The 20,074-nt window shown below is 43.6% G+C and overlaps 1 protein-coding gene across 1 annotated transcript in view; it reads right to left on the bottom strand.

Moving 5' to 3' along the window:
• The window catches only part of LOC306775081 (rho family-interacting cell polarization regulator 1-like), a gene marked incomplete at its 5' end in the record, with an annotated part of 107,218 nt that overhangs the window by 13,647 nt on the left and 73,497 nt on the right, over positions 1 to 20,074 (bottom strand). Inside the window, 6 exons of the mRNA XM_079265305.1 lie at positions 1,065 to 1,201; positions 3,792 to 4,494; positions 4,686 to 4,858; positions 5,968 to 6,093; positions 10,516 to 10,648; positions 12,163 to 12,311. Of these exons, the coding sequence (XP_079121431.1) occupies positions 1,065 to 1,201; positions 3,792 to 4,494; positions 4,686 to 4,858; positions 5,968 to 6,093; positions 10,516 to 10,648; positions 12,163 to 12,311 (1,421 nt within the window). The remainder of the gene's footprint in view (positions 1 to 1,064; positions 1,202 to 3,791; positions 4,495 to 4,685; positions 4,859 to 5,967; positions 6,094 to 10,515; positions 10,649 to 12,162; positions 12,312 to 20,074) is intronic.

Genomic DNA, 20,074 nt, shown 5'->3' with positions numbered 1-20,074 from the left:
TTATGCCTCTATGACTCATCTCTTGCAACAGTCTTTTCCGATCCACACCCAAAAACATCTGTTCCTAACTTCACTCTTTCTGCTGACTCATCATGACAAAACACTCTTCCCACATCTTGGCTCCAGTCACACAGAATATTATTATAATCAGTTTTTACATTTGTTAAATCACTCTGTGCATTAAACATTCGTTATGTAACGATCATACACTTTATCTTTCGATTACACTTTAACTATTGATTTCTGAGTATATGCTTTATGCTTTTTATATCCTGACCTTCCCCTGATCGTGTATGCATGTTTTCGAGGCAGCTCTCGTGAGCTCACTCTTCTCGACAAAGTCCATGCTCACTGATTTATCCCTTTAGATGACAAAAATATTATATTGTGGCTTTTTTATTGACATCACTTCACACCTGAATGAACTGAATTTAAAGCTGCAGGACAATTCAGTGAAATGAATGTTTCTGAAATGAATTACTTTATTTTAAGATGAACATTTTGAAAAGCTTTCTGTTAAGTCAGTTATTCTTCAATCCAGCCCTTATTGTACTTGAAATGAGAACATTTATTCATGTATTTCTATGTATTATTTATAATCCATCCAGTTAAATTTGAAAACTGAGAATAATAATTAAGATATAATTGATGTGTACTTTCTTTGTTTTATTTGACAGTTGTTGACTACACAGAGACGTTGTTACTACTACGAGACATCTTGTGTATATATATATATATATATATATATATATATATATATATATATATATATATATATATATATATATATATATACACACATATATATATATACACACATATACACATATATATATATACACACACTAAATACCGCGGGTTAGATATTATTGTAATGTTTCGGACCTTTGCCGGAGGAGATTTTCTCAATTCTGGACCTTTTGGAATTTTAGTTGAAGACCCCTGCTCTAAGGACATGTCATTGCCTTTACTGGCTGATGAAGAGTGTGCAGTAGTTTTGGATAAATCACACATTTGGTTGGATTTCAGTATTTTACAGTTTCAGTTCATTTGTCAGCACTGACCTTCCACTTCTACTCCTCTTGTCGCCCTTCTCCTCCTCTTCCTCCTCCCAGTCAGATGTGTTGAGGAAATCGAAGCTGCCCAGAGCCGTTTCCACCGTGAGGCTGACCGCGCTGGGCGACCGGCTGTGCCTACCGCCCTACACACACACACACACACACACACACACACACACACAGATCCATACACAGACCATACGTCAATAGTCAGGTATGTCTTTGATGCCCACAGCAGTACAGCTGAACACTCCTCATGACTCTGAGCAGAGTAACCGCTGAACTGCTGAAGCTACAGCAGCAGATAAACAAGAGCATTCTTTCACATAAATCCAGTCGCTAATGTTAACAGACCACAGGGCAGACGGTGGTTGTCAGGTCTCTATCAGTCTCTAAGTCACTCCTACGCATTGCAAATATGGTAACTTCTGTTCATTGGCTGCCAGAAAAACAACGCAGCAACGGCCGTAATCCAAGATGGCGACGGCGAAATCACCGAACTCGAGGCTTAAAAAGTGAGTCCACAAACCAATGACTAATGATGACGTCATTAGTCATGACAATGAAAATATTGGCATTGATATATGATCATACTTGAAGTAGCATCATGTGCATGTAATTTTCTGCAGATTGAATAATGTATCTTGGAGTTATAACAACTGTATTGTTCATGCCGAATGAGGCAAAATGGCCGCCACACCACATCAAGGTTCTTCCATGAAAACTCACAAATTTGATAACTTTTCGTCACAAAGGTCTGAAGAGCATCCTGAGCAAATTTGAGGTTGATCCCATTAATTCTGTAGGACTTCGGTAAAGTACAAAGGCTGAAGACTGCGAAAAGTGACAAAAAAGCACAACATGGCGGGTTTACTGTCGCTCCCCCTAGTGGTTGAATGAAATGAAAATGTCAGGGTATACTACAGGATGCAATGTGCACATATGCTGAAAATCTGGTGATTTTAGGAAAAATGGTTGAGAAGTTAGAATCAACAATCAACCAACTTTGAAGCTCCGCCCATTCAGATTTCCACTATTTAAACTTTTATGAAAAACACATTTTTGCAAATTGCTCCTGAACGCTGGGTCAGATTGCTACCAAATTTGAGGTGGATCATTATTGAATCGATGTCATCAAAATGTGTTTAACTTATCGTGTTAAGAAGATATGGACCAATAAACTTATAGGGGCATGGCCCTGTACATCAATCAACCTAACTTTAAAACCATTGTGCCTGTCATCACGAAATGTGAGACAAATGTTCACATTGCAGCCTGTAACATACGCTCACATTTTCATTTCCTTCAGCCACTAGGGGGCGCTACAGTCGTAAGCTCTTTTGGGCCATTTTTCCTGTTTTCAGGCTTTGTATTTTCACGAACTCCTACAGTATTATGCGATCGGCTTCAAATTTAGTCAGCACGATCTTAAGACTTTTATAATGAAAAATCACGAGTTTTCATAATAAACCTTGGCGTGGTGTGGCATCCATTTTGTGCAATTTTTCAAAATTGAAGTTGTTGTAACTCCAAGGTACACTGTCAAATCTGCCCAGAATCTCTTTTGCAGGATGCTAGTCCAGGCCTGAAAACATTCCAATGCCTCAATTTTCACATAGTCATAGCGCCACCTACTGGCAAAGGGAAATGACAAGTTTTTCACTTGGATGTACTGCTCCTTGCCATTTCACCAGATCAACCTCACATTTTAGAAAGAAAGCCTTACGACATTGATCATAGTTCATCATGAATATTGTGAGTTTTTGGATTTGTTCGCCATGAAACAATGAAACAATGAAACAATGGCTGGTATACTCAAACTCATGGAACTTTGTACATATGTCGTAATTAAAGAGCTCATGTGGATTTTTGGCCCAGCACCTCTTTTAACCTACATGTATGAAATTTGGTCGGTACATGTATCATATGGAGACTTAAAAAAAAAGTCTCCTGGGAACATGCTCTACAATCAAGCAAAAGTCGGCCATTTTAAGTTCTGTGCGAATTTTCCCTTGATTTCAAGGCTCTATACTTTAACGAACTCCTCCTAGGGAGTTTTTCAGAGCCACTTCAAATTGGGACAGTACAATCCAAAGAGCTTTGTGATTAAAAGTTGTCAAAAGCTTTACGTTTGGTGGAATGGCGTAGCTTTTTACGTGACTCCCCATGAAACAGCAAGCTGATGTATCTCCACTGGACTTGTTCAAATCTGTCCCAAACTTGCCATGCTTGATAACAGGCATGGCCTGAGGATGTCAACAAGTCAATTATCCTTCTAAGTCAAAGCGCCACCTAATGGCGAAAGGAAATCATCGTTATTTGACAAACAATATCTAATTCAAATGACATTTACATGATGTTGTCTACACTTGATATAGAGCAACATAATGCATGTGTACAGGCGTTGTTTAGTGCCACACAGTGGTGACAGGAAGTGGTGGACTATTTGCAAAGCATAGTTTCCAGGGTCAAATACTCCAAGCAGGAAAAAACGTCTAACTCGTGGTCGCGTTGTCCGACGGTCGCAGACATTCTCGGCCGCATAAGCCGAGGTCTCGCTAGCACCCCGAGGTACGCAAAGGTGCGAGGGCCCGTTCATCGCTGCTTTAATAATCCTTTTGATTTCAACAGGGCCTTCGCTGGCCCAACGTTGTCGGTTGCTCGGGCCCTAATTACAATTACTACACACCTCTAAAAGCAACTTTTCTCGTTTCCCACATGCTCCGTCCTCACCTTTAGTGTGACCTGCAGTAGCTTCAGCTCTTGCTCCAGTAGTTGTAACTCAGGGAACTGTCCTCTATAATCATCCAGAGAGGAAACCACAGCTGCCAGGGCATCTTCAAGCCCACTGTCCCACGGATCACCACCCTCCCTGGAGAGACAATCTGCTCCGTCACCTGGCGTCTCCTCCTCCACCGACACCCGGCGGGCTACATACGTCACGTCCACGCTCTCTGGGCACGTGTTGCACTCTGGCGATGGGTTTGTGTTCATTTGTGACGGAGCGTTAGAGTCCACTACTTCAGGCCTGGGAGGGGAGGATGATAGGACAGAGCCGGCCGGGTCCAGTTCCTCCCTGTGTATATCTGTGACCTCGTCAGGTGCTGTGCTTCCTTTGAAGACAGCGAGCCGGGTTGGCGACATGTCAGCGTCTGAGGCAGCACAGCTGGGCGGCTCAGGAGTTCTGCTGGTCAGCTCCATTTCGATGTCATTGACGGAGATCCCTGAAGCCAAAGACATCACCTCTCCGGATTCGGCTGACCTGTCCGTCAACACGATGCCATCGGTGCTGTTCTCACTGATGTGGCTCAGAGAGCGCGAGTAGCTGCGGGAGGCATGGCTGCTGCTCGCCGCTGTGGTGGAGGACTGTTTCCCTGCGTCTTCTTCCTCGCTGTCAGGTCTGGTCATCACAGTGACCGTCCCCTTTTCCTCTTCCCTGCAAATCAGTTTGAGTGTTAGTTCATGTTAGTATTGACACTATATACTAAGCACGCAACACATCTCTGTCTCCATGGTCAAATGTAACAATGAATATAATTTAAAAAATGTGACATTATCAGACTGTAAAGTAGAATTTAAATAAATTCCACCCAAAGAAGAAGCACATAAATTGAAATCAAACTCTACCTGTCGCTCTGTGCTCTGTGTCCGGATGTGTCGGGAAGCTCCCTGATGGTGCAGACTTTGTGGGTGGAGTTTGGAGTCGAGGAGGAGGAGTCTCTGGGGCAGAACGAGATGTCAGGCTGTGGGGAGGAACTCCCGCTGGCAGCTGGCTGGATGTCTGGTGTCACCACCACTGACTGGAGAGCGAGAGAGATGGAGACACGCTGAGTCACACGGGCGGTCCAACCCAACGCAATAACAAAAGGCGTGTCCCGTTTGTTCTGATGTAGAATGATGGACCAGATCAAACCCTCAGTGAACAGCTGCTCTACTGCTGTCCGCTGAATCTCTTGATTTGTTGTTGCATGTTTTCCCTTCACCGAAGATGTTAGATACCAGTACAGGAGCTACATTGTGAGACTTTAAATGCAGCTCTTCTATGTTTGAGGAGTTTAGGTACACAGCCTCAAGTCTACGGAGAGACTGTTCTAACCGACCGCATCGTCGTTGGCAATGTTAGCTTCATTAGCGCTGTTAGCGCCGTTATCCGGCTTAGCTGCAAATATATTTGTATGTGATGGAAAATCTGAGATTGTTGTCATGAATATCTATTCTTCTATTACATCTGAAAAATAAACTCAACACAGTTTCTATATTCCATGTCAATCCATGTTTACAACATCTGGACAAGCATCGTTATCTTCTGTATGCTTATTCTCCCTCACCAGGAAACAGACTAATCCTGCAGATCCTCTTTGATGAAGCGGAGTTCTGACAGAGAGGAGAAACCTCCAGGTGGAGCCGAGGTGACAATGCTGGTGTTGCAGCACTGTTTCTATCTATCTATCTATAATATACCTTCACAGTTCACAGTGATATAATAACTAAACAAAAGTTCATGTTTGATAAAAACTACAGTGGCCAGCAGTTTTAGGAAATACCAAAGCCTTCTTTAAAAATGAAACTAGATATTAGTGAGCAGCTGTTAAAGATGTAACCATGGACTGTATATGTGGAACCAATGGGCTGACATGGCTGGTTTTGGTCTGATCTGAGAATCCAGAGTATTACCAGCATGATCCTTTAGAACCTTTAACTATTAGTAAAGATGAAAACAAATCATGGTTCCTCAAGCTGTTAAAAGTGAAAGAGACATAAAGACAATGTTTGAACAGCCATAGGGTCGGCTGCATGGATCACCATGATGGAGCCACATGCAGACCGATCCTGAACAAAGACGATGACACCGTGACAGACAGAGAGAAGCTGGATAGAGTCATGAAGAGGCTTCTTCTGTGTGCGTTACCTTGTGGTGTGTGGAGTTGCGTAGCCCTCCCACAGAGAGCCGAGGACTGGAGGAGTCATCGGAGGATTCTGATGAGTTAGACCACGCTGTTCCGTTCTCTAACTCTTCATGACGGCGGAGCATGTTCTATAAGAGAGCAGCGCTGTGTTAAAGGCTGGCCTGAGGAGAAAGTGGTGGCTTAAATGTATGTTCTTCATCTCGTCCCATTATATTCAAGAGGAGGCAGACAATCTGGATGGATAAATAGCACTAGAAGAAAGAGGAACAACATGTGTGTTAGATGTTGGGGTGTTCCATTGTGCTTTCCATTATTTAAAATCCTGGAGGCTAATTGACAAACACAAAAGGAACTGAGGGCCTCACTTCCATTCTGGATCCGGGCCACAAGCTTCAACAGACAGACAGCTGGCTAATGCCGGCCAACACCACACGGCAGCCCAGCTGGCCGGATCCCATAGTTCACACACTTAGTGATTACTTTCGCTGGGTAAGACTCTGGATTCTTCCACTTTGCTGATATGTCACACATCACACGGCAACAGCAAACATGTAAGGACATCTGTTGGTTGGGTTCAATTGGGTCGACAGCTTTTGACGATCCAGGGTGCATCCGATTAAACAATCTGGCAAACTCAAACACACAGTCATTCATTCTCTTCAGTTCATGTAACGAGCGGCGTTCAACTCTGCCTTGTTATCTTCCGTTCTGCTTCAGTGACCACATTTGTAGAAAAGTGAGCTGCACAAGAACAGCCGAATGGAAACGGATATGTCAACAGAGAACCTTGAGGCAAACAGAGCTCAGTGGACACACTCCACATACATAAATATAAGTATATAAATGTATATCAACGGGAAGTCTCAGAGAACGTCTCCCTGTTAAACTGCTGTGGGATGTTGCAACATACTGAGACCTGGGGACCAAACAAACTGCTGAGAGTAAGTTGATCAATGTGCCAAAATGAATGGGATTGTTATAAAAGCTGCTCTATTGATATAAATATTTGTGAGACTACATTGTTTTAATGACAAAGGCATCAGAATGCTAACTAACTATTGAAGCTGCTACAAACTGACACTGTGTCCGGATGTATGAGAAAGAGGGTCAAAGTTCAAGATGCAATGTTATGAGGAAGTAGCGAGCAGGTAGCGAGGAAGTAGCGAGGAGGTAGCGAGGAGGAAGTAGCGAGGAGGTAGCGAGGAGGTAGCGAGGAGGAAGTAGCGAGGAGGTAGCGAGGAAGTAGCGAGGAGGTAGCGAGGAAGTAGCGAGAAGGTAGCGAGGAAATAGCGAGGAGGTAGCGAGGCGGTAGCGAGGAGGTAGTGAGGAGGAAGTAGTGAGGAGGTAGCGAGGAAGTAGCGAGGAGGAAGTAGCGAGGAGGTCGCGAGGAGGTAGTGAGGAAGTAGCGAGGAAGTAGTGAGGCGGTAGTGAGGAGGTAGCGAGGAAGTAGTGAGGAGGAAGTAGTGAGGAGGTAGCGAGGAGGTAGCGAGGAAGTAGTGAGGAGGAAGTAGTGAGGAGGTAGCGAGGAGGTAGCGAGGAAGTAGCGAGGAAGTAGTGAGTCCCAGCTCAATGTATACTGAACAGTTGGTAGCTTGTGAGGGCGGATATGGTTTGTATTAACAGTAAAAATAATGCGCTTTGTAACGCAGCACCTAACTTCAACGTATCGACCAGAAACATGACAACATTACAAGTCATCAGTCATCATACTTATCATAGCATTGTTACACAAGGCCTCAGTGTGCTTCAAACTAGGTGCTTTTCGGATCGCCGAACAGCATTTGAAACACATTTTACAACACTGGAATCAAAAGAGGGCTGTGTCCTTCTAGTGACCTTTCAAAATAGACGACGTGACGATCACGTCCACTTTGTTTGTGCAGTGCTTGGCCGGGTGTGCAGCGGTGTGAAAGGAGGTGGGGGCTGGAACTGCTCTCTCAAGCTTACTTTTGTCATTTTCCAAACAACTGCTTCCATCACAGTTCATACTTAGGAAGAGCAACACCATGAATGACCTGAAGGGGAGAATGAAAAGCTTCGCATGTTGCATTTGTTAACTAAAAGGTTGATGTTGGTGGTGTTTTTGGCCGATGAGACAAGATACGGTAGAGGAAGGCCAAAGTCCACTGCCGCGAACACACTGCGTCAAAAACAGTCCCCCCCCCTCTTCATTTTAATAATCTACAACCTCCACAAGGAAGGAGCTCGTGGAGCTGCCATCCATGCCCCTGTCGTATTTCCTGTCTCAAAGAAAACTAAAACTGCCCAGACATGGCAACGTTTTGGATTTGAAGCCGACGAAAGAGGTGAACCAAAAGACCATAGACTTGCTTTACTGCCACAAGGTGGACTGGCGTCGCTACGCTCTCATTCATGGCCTCTCTCTCTCTAGTCTCGTGTTACACATAGTAAGTCAAATTGGTGGACTTTCCCTATTTCCCTATGTTTGGTGTGATATCAAACCGGTTTGAAAATGATTACATGGGCCCGACCCAACCATTCAGAACAGGTAGAGACACTTCGTCACGGTCGGACGACGGAATGTCATCCGAGCTTTCAAATTCCGAGCTTTTAAAGGCATTTTTCATCAGTTTCTAAGGCCTTCACACTCAGCAGCACTTTTGAGAGATGTTCAAGGAATAAAGGACGATTCCTGTTTTATCAACTTAGGTGTTGCAATCATAGTTTTGACCATAATTTGTATCACTTATGATAAGTATTGGTTGGAATCTGAGAACAGAGCGATACCACTACACTGAAGTTCGATGCAGTCAGACAATCAGGCGGGTAGTAAACACACCAAGAGTTTATCCAGATTATCTAAAGCACTTTGCTTGGAGGTCAAACTCAAAGTGAGCGCAGCTGAAAGGTCAGTAATAATCCTCTGCTCACTAAACTATGCTCGCACAAGCATAGTTGGTCCATAGCTGTACAGTAGGTGTAAGCCATAGTCTGTATATGAGAAGTGGACGCAGTCATCGTGACGTCACCCATTGGTTTGTGGACTGATGTTATGAAGCGTCGAGTTCTGCGATTCGCCATCTTGGATCATTATTGGACATGTTGGGTTTTTGGCAGCCAATGAACAGAAGTTACCATATTTGGACTGAGGAGGAGTGACGTAGAGACGTAGAGACATGTCAATCAGCGTGTAGCCCCGCCCTAAAGCATCCCCTGCTTTATGGTCTATTAGAGACCTGTCAATCACTGTGTAGCCCCGCCCTAAAGCATCCCCTGCTTTATAGTCTATTAGAGACCTGTCAATCAAGATAGCCCCGCCCTAAAGCATCCCCTGCTTTATGGTCTGTTTGACTCTAAATGGACCATAATGTACTAAATGAACATCATGCTGTGTTGAAGAAGACTTGAAACTAGAGATTGAGACCATAAACTCATGTTTACAATGTTTACTGAGGTAATAAATCAAGAGAGAAGTAGAGTCATTTTCTCATAGACTTCTATACAACCAGAGGAGTCGCCCCCCGGTGGTCACTAGAGAGAATGCAGCTTTAAGACACTTCCACATGGCTTCACTCAGCAGAAACTTTGATCAATGTTTATATTGGACATTTTTTTTACCATTCATCATTCATCTGTCTTTCAAACAAGTTCACCTGGAGGTTTGTTTGTCTGGCTCTCTCACAGGCTTTACACTGTCAGAACTTCATCATACATCATACAGAGTTATAGGTCCACCATTCTCCAAGGTTCGTCCTCAGAAAGTACAGTCAAGGTTCTATTGGAGGTTGTACTTGCGCTATAGGCCAGTGGGGAGTCATATGTATGCAGATCTTCAGTTTGACCAAACACCAGAGCAGCAGATTTCCCCTTCCTGCTCTCAACCAGTGAAATCAGCTGAAGAGATGTTTGGAAACCTTGCATACATATTTCCACAAACAAAGGGAGACTACTGTTCTAGGTTCTACACCACCATTACTGTCACTAGTCAATACTCCAGTGGGCTGTGTGTTCCTACATGCTGCCGGGGTTCTACTCGGTATTGACTTACTGCAGTGGGCGGTCTTGTTGGTGAGCTGTCGCTACAGGAACAGCTCTGGCTAAGTGTGTCTCTGAAGATGTCCAGCAGCGGCCAGTGCTGCTGCCTGGTCGCACTCCGAGGCAGAGACTGCACGTCAAAGTAGCAGCAGGTGGAACAAAAGGGAAAGTTAGGGACCGCTGGCTTGCTGGCTGAAACTCAAATTCTCCCTCCACGGCTCTAAACCACGAGATCTGAGCTCCTGTTCTCCACAAGTACACGGCCCATTCCAGACGTGATGAATCCGATCAATTCTACGATGAAAAGGTTTTTCCTTCTTGTTTTCACATCAATTACCTTTCATGAATAATCTACAAAAACTCAAACAAACAGCATGCGTTACAGTCTGTGTAAAGAAGAGATGTGTGTTCTCCTCAGTCTGCACCGCTCATCAGACATAAGGGGAGCGAATATCACACGAAACTAAATAATCCAGATTCTAAAAGCATCAGTGGAACGTGACTCTGGAGAGACAAGTGTAAAAGAGAAGGCAACAGATTAGAGGAGAACTCACGTAGAAGGCCTGTTCACGTAAAGATGGTGTGTCAGGAGGACTCTGGTTGAAGATGGTTGAGAGTCTCTTACTGACGGTTGGAGCTTTGTTGACAGCGCCTGCCACTGACCCCAGGTCATCTTTATCAAATGGACTGACAGAGAGGGGGAAACGGAATGGCGGCAGGGGAAGACAGAGATAAAAGAGTAAATAAATAAAGATTCAATATAATATTTAAAGCAACAATACGGAACTTTACTTTTGTGTTGATTTTGACGGTCCCTGTGGACAGAAGAGGTAGTATTTGCGAGCACCAGAGTCCCTTAAGACAACCTCTCATTTTACTGCAGCAGGGTCTCAAAGCCTGCCTAGCGCAGTCCTTGATCTGGTTCTCCCGTGCCTCCCTTGTCTCCAGCGGACCTGGGCCTCCAGCAGCATGGTGTCGGTGTTGGCTCCCAGTGGAGCAGCGAGGAGAAGCTCTGCCCCTGGCCGGAAGAGGAGACCCTGCTGCCGGGTGCGGAGCTTTCCACCTCCCGCCCGAGCTCCGACTGCAGGTGGAAGGCTGCAACGAAGCCGGATCTGGGTCTGTCCGCGGTGGACCGGTCTCTGCTGGAGGATCTTGGTTTGTCTGCGGTGGACCGGTTTCTGCTGGAGGATCTGGGTCTGTCCGCGGTGGACCGGTCTCTGCTGGAGGATCTGGGTCTGTCTGCGGTGGACCGGTCTCTGCTGGAGGATCTGGGTCTGTCCGCGGTGGACCGGTCTCTGCTGGAGGATCTGGGTCTGTCCGCGGTGGACCGGTTTCTGCTGGAGGATCTGGGTCTGTCCGCGGTGGACCGGTCTCTGCTGGAGGCCACGCTGTCAGAATCAGCTTTATTGGCCATGTCTGCATACGCATACATGGAATTTTACTCCGGTTTCCACTTCTCTCTCAATGGACGTACACAAGTTTACAATAAACGAGAAAAAAAATATATATCAAAAATAAAACAAGGGCAAAAAAACAACAAGTAGAACAGATGTAGCTATAAACATTTAACAACTATGTACATTCTATGTATAAATATATAACCAGAAAAGTATATACATATGTATATATGAACATAAACCTATAAACAACAATGTCAATAGAATGGAGGTGATGTGTGAGTGGAGGTGATAGTGCAGCAGAGGTAGTAGTGCAGTGTGACTGATTCACTGTTCATCAGAGTGACGGCAGAGAGAAGCTGTTCCTGTGTCTGGAGGTCTTGGCGTACAGACCTGTAGGTCCTACCAGAGGGGAGGAGGTGGACAGCTTGTGTCCAGGGTGTGATGGTCTGCAGTGATCTAAAGCTGAGCTGAAGGAGGTTCTGGTGAACCTGCATGAGTTCATCTGGTTTCACCAGAATCCGACCCGATGGCACCGATGACGAGCATCAAGAATAACTCTATAGAAACAGACCATCTTCTCTCTGATGGTCTCTGTACTGATGGAGGTCTGATAGAGGATCAGGACTACACTGAGACTGGTTCATAGAGAGGATCAGGACTACACCGAGACTGGTTCAGGACCAGATAAACAGTAACTTTAAGGTATGCTAATGAATAACCCTTCATCTGAACCAACGGTACAGGACTCATGAGGCTCAGCATCATTCTCAGTACACCAACAGGATTGTTGGCCAAACTTACTTCCAGGTGACCTCCAAGCTGAGTTTGAGAGTCCCAAGGTCATTAATATCCACGGCAACCGTCTGGGGGAGTGCAGCAAACAGGTCCTTGGTCTCGCAGGAAACACTCCCGACAACCACATGATTGGCTAAGCTCTTCAGCTCCGTAACCTAGGAGATCACAGAAGCATAGTTTGATCACCAGAGTCTGGCTGCCTCAACAGGTCCACTGTGTCCATCACTCAGGTGAGAGCTTTATACTGTCCAGCTGCTATACATACAGGGGTGGGGGAAAAAATCGATACAGCATAGTATCACGATATTTTGCATGGCGATATTGTATCGATACACGGATGCCAAGTATCGATCTTTTATTGTAAAATATATATATATATTTTTTTAGAAAGATCAAATAAATTGCTTTTTCAGTCCACTAGATGGTGCCGAGTTGTTTTCTGGTGAGGTCAGCAAAGGTCCCGGGTCAGCGTGATTGGTAGGAAGTTGGTCAAAACAAAGAGACATCTGGCCTCACAACGGGGTTAAACCTGCCAACAGTAGCCGGCTCATGGGGAGAGTGCAGCGCATAACTCTCTGCCCTCCACGTCCACGCATCACAAGTTATATAACTCTAATATCCTACTTATATAAGTTATAGTTGATATACTGAGTTATATAACTCTAATATCCTACTTATAGAAGTTATAGTTCATATACTGAGTTATATAACTCTAATATCCTACTTATATAAGTTATAGTTCATATGCTGAGTTATATAACTCTAATATCCTACTTATATAAACTATAGTTCATATACTGAGTTATATAACTCTAATATCCTACTTATATAAGTTATAGTTCATATACTGAGTTATATAACTCTAATATCCTACTGTTGAGAAAATTAGCTTATATACAGCTTTAATCAGCAATTAGCTTATATACAGCTTAATTAACAGCTAGTTTATATGCAGCTTTAAGTAGCAACTAGCTTATATACAGTTTAATTAATAGCTAGCTTATATACAGCTTTAAGTAGCAATTGACTTATATACAGTTTAATTAATCACTAGCATATTTGTAGTTTTAATAACCATTAGCTTATGCAGCTCTATTAACCACTTATACAGTGCTCACAGCATACACTAAGGCCAGAGAGAAGCAGGAGAAAGGTCACTGATTTAACTGCGACACAAGGAACAGGACGCCATCCTTAGAGAAGATAAGAAAGAGACAATGAGACAGTGAGACAACGCCCCCAGCTGAGCCCGGCTCTTCATACACACTCTTTCTCAGGACCTCTTGCATCACCTCACTCACACTGATGGAAACCAACGCCTACTGGGAGGGGCCAAGGTGGATGGACATCCACGGCCTCCATCCAGGCGCCATAACGTACAAACGTGCCACGCCTGCATCTTTGACTTTGGCCAATGTGTAACAAGGGGTGGACCCCCTATATTAAGATACACGCTGATGTGTTCAAGCGTGTCTCATGGTGAATCTCTGCGAAGTTCATCCATTAGCACCCAAGCTTGTTTTTGATAGCTGGGCTGAATGACTCTGTTGATAAATAAATCTATTGCTTTGATTTAAACTATACGCCTCTGAGAGCTTCTGTTTCATTCTTAAACCTGCTCTAAGTGTGAAAGACAGCTACACAACATTTTTTCACAACAATTTGGTGACCCCGACGTGATAGATATGATACGGAGCTTCGGGTTGGAATGTTAACAGACCTCTCTATCTGTGTTTCAGAAAACAAACTGCGAGTCTCCCTGGAGGCTGGGAGCCCTGGTATTTGCCACCAGGTCGTGCCTGCAGTTCGGGAACAGTCTGATAGTGTCGACACAACTAACAAGGTGAGCAGAAGCCTATTTGACTGAATTCTGCGTATTGTATTATAGTCATAAAACTAAATTAAATCCGACTGTCCGAACTGTAAGTATTACATAGTCATAAAAGTATTGTGTAGTCATAAAAGTATTGTAAAGAGTAATCACACAGCAGCAGGGTTGTTCAGCCCAGCATTTGGGGTTTTTTGTACATATGCGTGTTTGTACATATGCGTGAATGAGTCCAGCAGAAGACGTTAGATAAAAGGCGAAAAATGATGTTTTTTTTGTGGCAGCGTAGAGTGAAGTAGTGTGAGACGCGGTCGCGCGCCTCTTCTTTCGCGGTCACGCGCCTCGCTTGAAGCGCTCAAATTCCTGCCACAAATAAAGCGTAATCTTTAACGTAATTATAAGACGTCTTGGACTACGAAGAAATTGCATAACATGACGGGGATATATGTATATGTTATTGATGTCATTGATAAACTGTATTGAGAAAAAGTGACTGCAGAATTCCCGTATTAAGAGCATCGAGCCTTCGGGTATCAATTCGTGAGTGGCGTCCAGTGGAAAATAATGTAACTCTGTTTAGAGTTTCCTCGACGGAGTTTCTGGACGAGAGCACAGAAGTTGATTATATCGGTGTGTTGTTAATGACGGACGAGATCAATGAAAATGGCCAGAACGTGTACAGGTCCAGAGATGACCTAGGATAAAAAGCAGTTAAATTGTATTGTAGACGTGCTACCCTGATGGAGTAGTGGTTAAAATAACGGTCTTCGACGCGGTAGGTCCGGGATCGGCTCCCGGCTGTAACATTGTTTTTGACAATAAGCAGCGGCCGTGTGATGTATTAAAGAGCAGCGCTCTTTGATATGTGTGTAGGATAGGGACAGAATTGATTATAATTTGACTGATTGTTTGCTGAAAAAGCATTTGTTTTTCATTTGTATCGTGGTCGAGAGGTCAGCGGTACACAGTCTGTTTGATGAGGTTGAGAAAAAGAAATTGCTGTTGGAATATAAAATAGTGTGTCTAAAAGAAAAAGAGCTGTTTTCTGCGCTTCTGACTGATTTATATTTAAAGAGACAGCCGTGTATGTTCTAATGTGTGTTCATTGTTTCACTGCATTTGTAAAGATATTAATTTCCTTCTAGACCGTACTGTGTTTGTTTGCTGAGAAGCAGTTTGTCATTTGTGCGGGCCAAGAGGTGTCTGTTTGTTTAGTTTGAGAAAAAAGAAACTTGCTGATGGAATGTGATGAGTGTGTAAAAAAGAGCTTGTGACTGATTTATGCTTAAAGAGACGGCAGCGTGTGACTTTGATTATTTAGTATGAATGCGTGTGACTATTTGCTGAGCTGTACGTTTTCACTTTTGTTCATCATTTAACAGCGTTTGTAAAACTCTTCACTTCATTCTGAGACCGTGTTGTGACGGATTGATTCACGTTTGTTTGAATGAGTGGAACTATTTGGCATACATGAGCGAGCTGACAGCTGAGCCGCTGAGCTGTACGTTTTAATTTTTGTTTATTTGTTTGACTGTATTTCTAAAGATATTCCTTTACCGTATTTGTGATCTGTGCGCATTTAAAAATGGCAGTGTGTTGCAATTTTGTTTGAATGAAAGTGAATGTTTGAAGCGTACATATGAGAGAGAGAGAGCTGAAAGCTACAGTCAAGTTGTTTCAGATGTCCGTGTGCTTATCACATCATATGCTGAGGTTTTGAGATGTGTGGCAACATGTTCGTGCGTTGTTTCAAAGTTTGGTGTCTAGAGCAGGAAAAACACACATTATACACAACTGTTACATTCACACACACACATAAATCACTAGAATATGCTGAGAGACAGCTGAGGGTTAATATAAGTGTCAGTTTTACTGGCGTAGTTAAATTTATTGGAAAATTGGGTTCCCCAGGGACTGTTAGCAAAGTCTAATGCGGAAACACAGCAGCCACTATATTCAGCCAGACAGACGCTAAAAATTAGGAATGTCCAAGGTTTAAAGCTGAAACAAAGCTTCTATTCATTCAGTCAAACAGACGCTGAGAAAATAAGGGAGGAAAAAGCTTTCCTGATAAGAAAGAACAGTGCGGCCTTAGATTGTGTCCACTGCAAGGACAGAGAGAAGACATTTAAAAAGGTGGGGGCTTGGTGCACACTAGAGGCCTTATAAAACATTTAGTTACATCCATTGCATGTGTAATTAAAACATAGCATTTCACACCTAGCAGGGGTATATAGGGAGATTTGTAAATAACATATATTCATACACTGTTAAATAATATGCGTTATACTTGTAAAGCTATATTGCGGAGTTGTGAGGTCACTGTATGAAGGTTTAAAACGCCGAGAGGAGCACTCCGTCATCCTTTCGTACGACAGGAACAGATAACAGTAACCCTGAAAGTATCTGCTCGCTAAAAAACCCATCAGATTAGGGCAGAAAACTGCCATCTTAACGCAGGAACAGAGTGTTCTGCTTATCTATCCACACAGAGACTTCGAAATATGTTTAGAACATTACTGTTTTCGTCTTCTTCACCCTAAGTGTTAATAATAAAATAGATCATCATTTCACACACACACATTCCAGAGAAAGCAAGGTTGTGAACGAGGGCCAGTGTGAATTCAGAGAGCAAACATGTCAATTGAAGGCATGAGAGGAGGTTTGGCTCCCTCTGCTGGCACTTCACAACCTGGGAAGAAAAAACTGTGGCCACTCCAAGAACTGCAACAGGAACAGTGGATAGGAGCTTTGGCTCCATCGTGTGGACATTTGGGAATACTGATTTCAGATTTTTATTGCCAGTGCAGAAGGCCGGAAACAACACAGGCTGGCGGATGGTACAAGATTTTCGACCAATCTATTAGCCACAATACCTGCGTCATATCCAGTTACAACCCACAGCCCACAGCCCACAGACAAAGCATCCTCCATCATGAAACACCTCAGCCCCCTTTAGTTTGAACACAAGAAACAGAAGATGTGTTCACCATTCTCACGTAGACTCTGTCACATGCATCGGCACTTCAACAATTGACTATTCATTCCCTTTACACCTAGATGTTTCTGAACAAAAAAGAGGGATGTTAATGCAGTTTTGTATCAGAAAAAAGGGGGAGAAAGAGACTCATCAAAGAATCCTCCTAAGAGAAATTCACGTTTGGAGCTGCAACGTTTGGAGCTGCAAGAAAATCGAAAAGAGAAGGAGCTGCATCAAAGAATCCTCCTAAGCAAAGAAATTCACATTCGGAGCTGCAAGAAAATCGAAAAAAAAAGAATGCACAAAGAGCACATATTGTCTATGAAACAGGAGGAATCAATATGGCGTCATCACTACAACAAGGACCAGAATAGCTGCAGGAAACGACATGGCAGATGAAGCTGCTAAAGAAGAAGAGGATACAGACCAAAACAGATGGTTCTGAAAATAGCCATACAAGAACCAGAAATCACTGAAGAAACACTGATTGAGATACAGAAGAAGGCTGGACCATACGAATGGTCCGAATGGCAAAGGAAAGGAGCAACAAAAGGAGAAAGTGGACTTTGGAGATCCCATGATGGCAGAATTGTGTGTCTCACTGATATCAGAGGCACGCACGAAGGAAAGAAAGGAACATTACAAAGGATGCAAGCACTGTGCCTCTTCTGCGACGAATGCACCACCTGTGGAGATCACAATGTGAAGAAACCGTACAAAACACCTATGGGCTCTTATCCTGTACCATCAGCCTGCTTCCAAGACATCAGCATGGACTTTACTCATCTTGGTAATGGTGGACAGATTCTCAAAGTGGGTGGAGGCAATCCCAACTAAAAGAGAAGACGCACAGACAGTAGTGAAGTGGCTGCAGACAGAGCTGATACTCCGATAATGGTTCACATTTCAGTAATAAGCATTTGCAGGAAGTTGAAGCCAGACTAGGAATCAGACATAGATCTGGATCAGTGTATCATTCACAGTCACAAGGACTGGTAGAGAGGGCAAATCAGACGCTAAAATCAAAAATAGCGAAAACATGTGTAGCATCAAAGCTGACATGGGTTAAAATTTTACCATTAGCTCTAATGGCAGTGAGGAGCGCACAAGGAAATAAGACGCATCTATCACCACATGAGTTAATGACAGGGAGGCAAATGCCTGGTCCTCCAAGAGACGGTAGTCATATACATAGATATACATAGATACATAGATGTACATATACTTAGATGTGCAGCAAGTTGAAATGAAGGCATATGTGACTGCATTAATCATTCTCACGGAGGCTCTCTCCAAACAGGTCCAGCGAACCAGTGCAGCTGACCAGGAAAAGGTAAAAATCTCATCCGAGAGGGTGACTGGGTCAGGGTCAAAGTTCATAAGAAAAGTGGACTGACCCCAGGTGGACAGGGCCGTACGAAGTGAAGGAGGTTACTTCACACTCGGTCCAAGTCATAGGTAAAGCAGGAGCACCTTGGCACCACCTGTCACACTGTGCCCCAGCATCTGAGCCGTCCAGACCTCTAGCAGAGGTCCGAGGTAATCTGACGCAAAATGCATAATTTGTTTTGTAATTTGTAATTTGACTTTTCAGCAACCACCAACAGGTGATCCAATTAGCTACAGGACATGGAAACGACAATGTTTGGTTAAATTGAATTGTTGATAATGCTATAAAAAACAAAATGGGTGGCTGTATAGCTTGTGCTGCAGCTAGACCAGCTAGGTTCACCGAACCAGCACCACTATATCCTGAATCTGACCCAACAGGATACGCATGCATGACAAATATGACTAAAATGGCTACTCCACCAAATTGCACAACTCTGGCATCCATATTTAAAGTACAAAACCTGACCCAACACAGACGCAGACATATCTTAGCAAAAAGAGCAACTGCAGTAGGATAGTTCAGTCTGGACAAAGGTCCAACCTACATAGATACAATCGGAGTGAACCAGAGGAGTGCCTAATCAATACAAATTGGTATATCAAATTGCAGCAGGTTTTGAGAGTATCGCAAGTATTATTCCATGGATAACTGTGAATAAAAATGTTGATCGTATCAATTATGTGCATTACAATGTTCTTCGTTTGGCTAATCATACTAGGGATGCAATAGAGGGTCTGGCTGAGCAGCTGGCCCCACTTCTTTGATTTCTATGCAAAACAAAATGGCTTTGGAGCTTTTGCTCAATGTTTGGAGATCTGTGTTGCACTAACATCCCCAACAATACTGCGCCGGACGGTTCAGTCACAAAAGCACTGAATAGTCTGAAGGTACTGTCAAAAGAAATGCAGGAAGCATCAGGTGTGAATAATCCATTTGGAGATTGGATGGAAAACATGTTTGGAAAATGGAAGCACCTGATCTTGTCAATAGCAGTGTCAGCGGGTGTGTTCATTGCAATACTGGTCTCATGTGGATGTTGTATAATACCCTGTATTCGTTCTTTGGTTGGCCGTCCTATCACCACTGCCCTCTCCAAGGAACCATTACCACCCCCTCCTTATGGAGCTTACCCAGTAGGGGAAGAGCAGAACAGCCTGGTAGGGTCAGGAGAGGCAGAGGAAGACACCAGCGTGAGAACAGGGCAGGAAGGTAAAGAAAGTGACGTCCTTCAGACGTCAAGAGAGGGATTTGTTGAGAAAATTAGCTTATATACAGCTTTAATCAGCAATTAGCTTATATACAGCTTAATTAACAGCTAGTTTATATGCAGCTTTAAGTAGCAACTAGCTTATATACAGTTTAATTAATAGCTAGCTTATATACAGCTTTAAGTAGCAATTGACTTATATACAGTTTAATTAATCACTAGCATATTTGTAGTTTTAATAACCATTAGCTTATGCAGCTCTATTAACCACTTATACAGTGCTCACAGCATACACTAAGGCCAGAGAGAAGCAGGAGAAAGGTCACTGATTTAACTGCGACACAAGGAACAGGACGCCATCCTTAGAGAAGATAAGAAAGAGACAATGAGACAGTGAGACAACGCCCCCAGCTGAGCCCGGCTCTTCATACACACTCTTTCTCAGGACCTCTTGCATCACCTCACTCACACTGATGGAAACCAACGCCTACTGGGAGGGGCCAAGGTGGA

This window comes from Melanostigma gelatinosum, assembly GCF_949748355.1.
Source record: "Melanostigma gelatinosum genome assembly, chromosome: 1".
Classification (NCBI taxonomy): Eukaryota; Metazoa; Chordata; class Actinopteri; order Perciformes; family Zoarcidae; genus Melanostigma; species Melanostigma gelatinosum.
The sequence above is the reverse complement of the archived record's forward strand: the minus strand, read 5'-3'. Positions and strand labels throughout refer to the sequence as shown.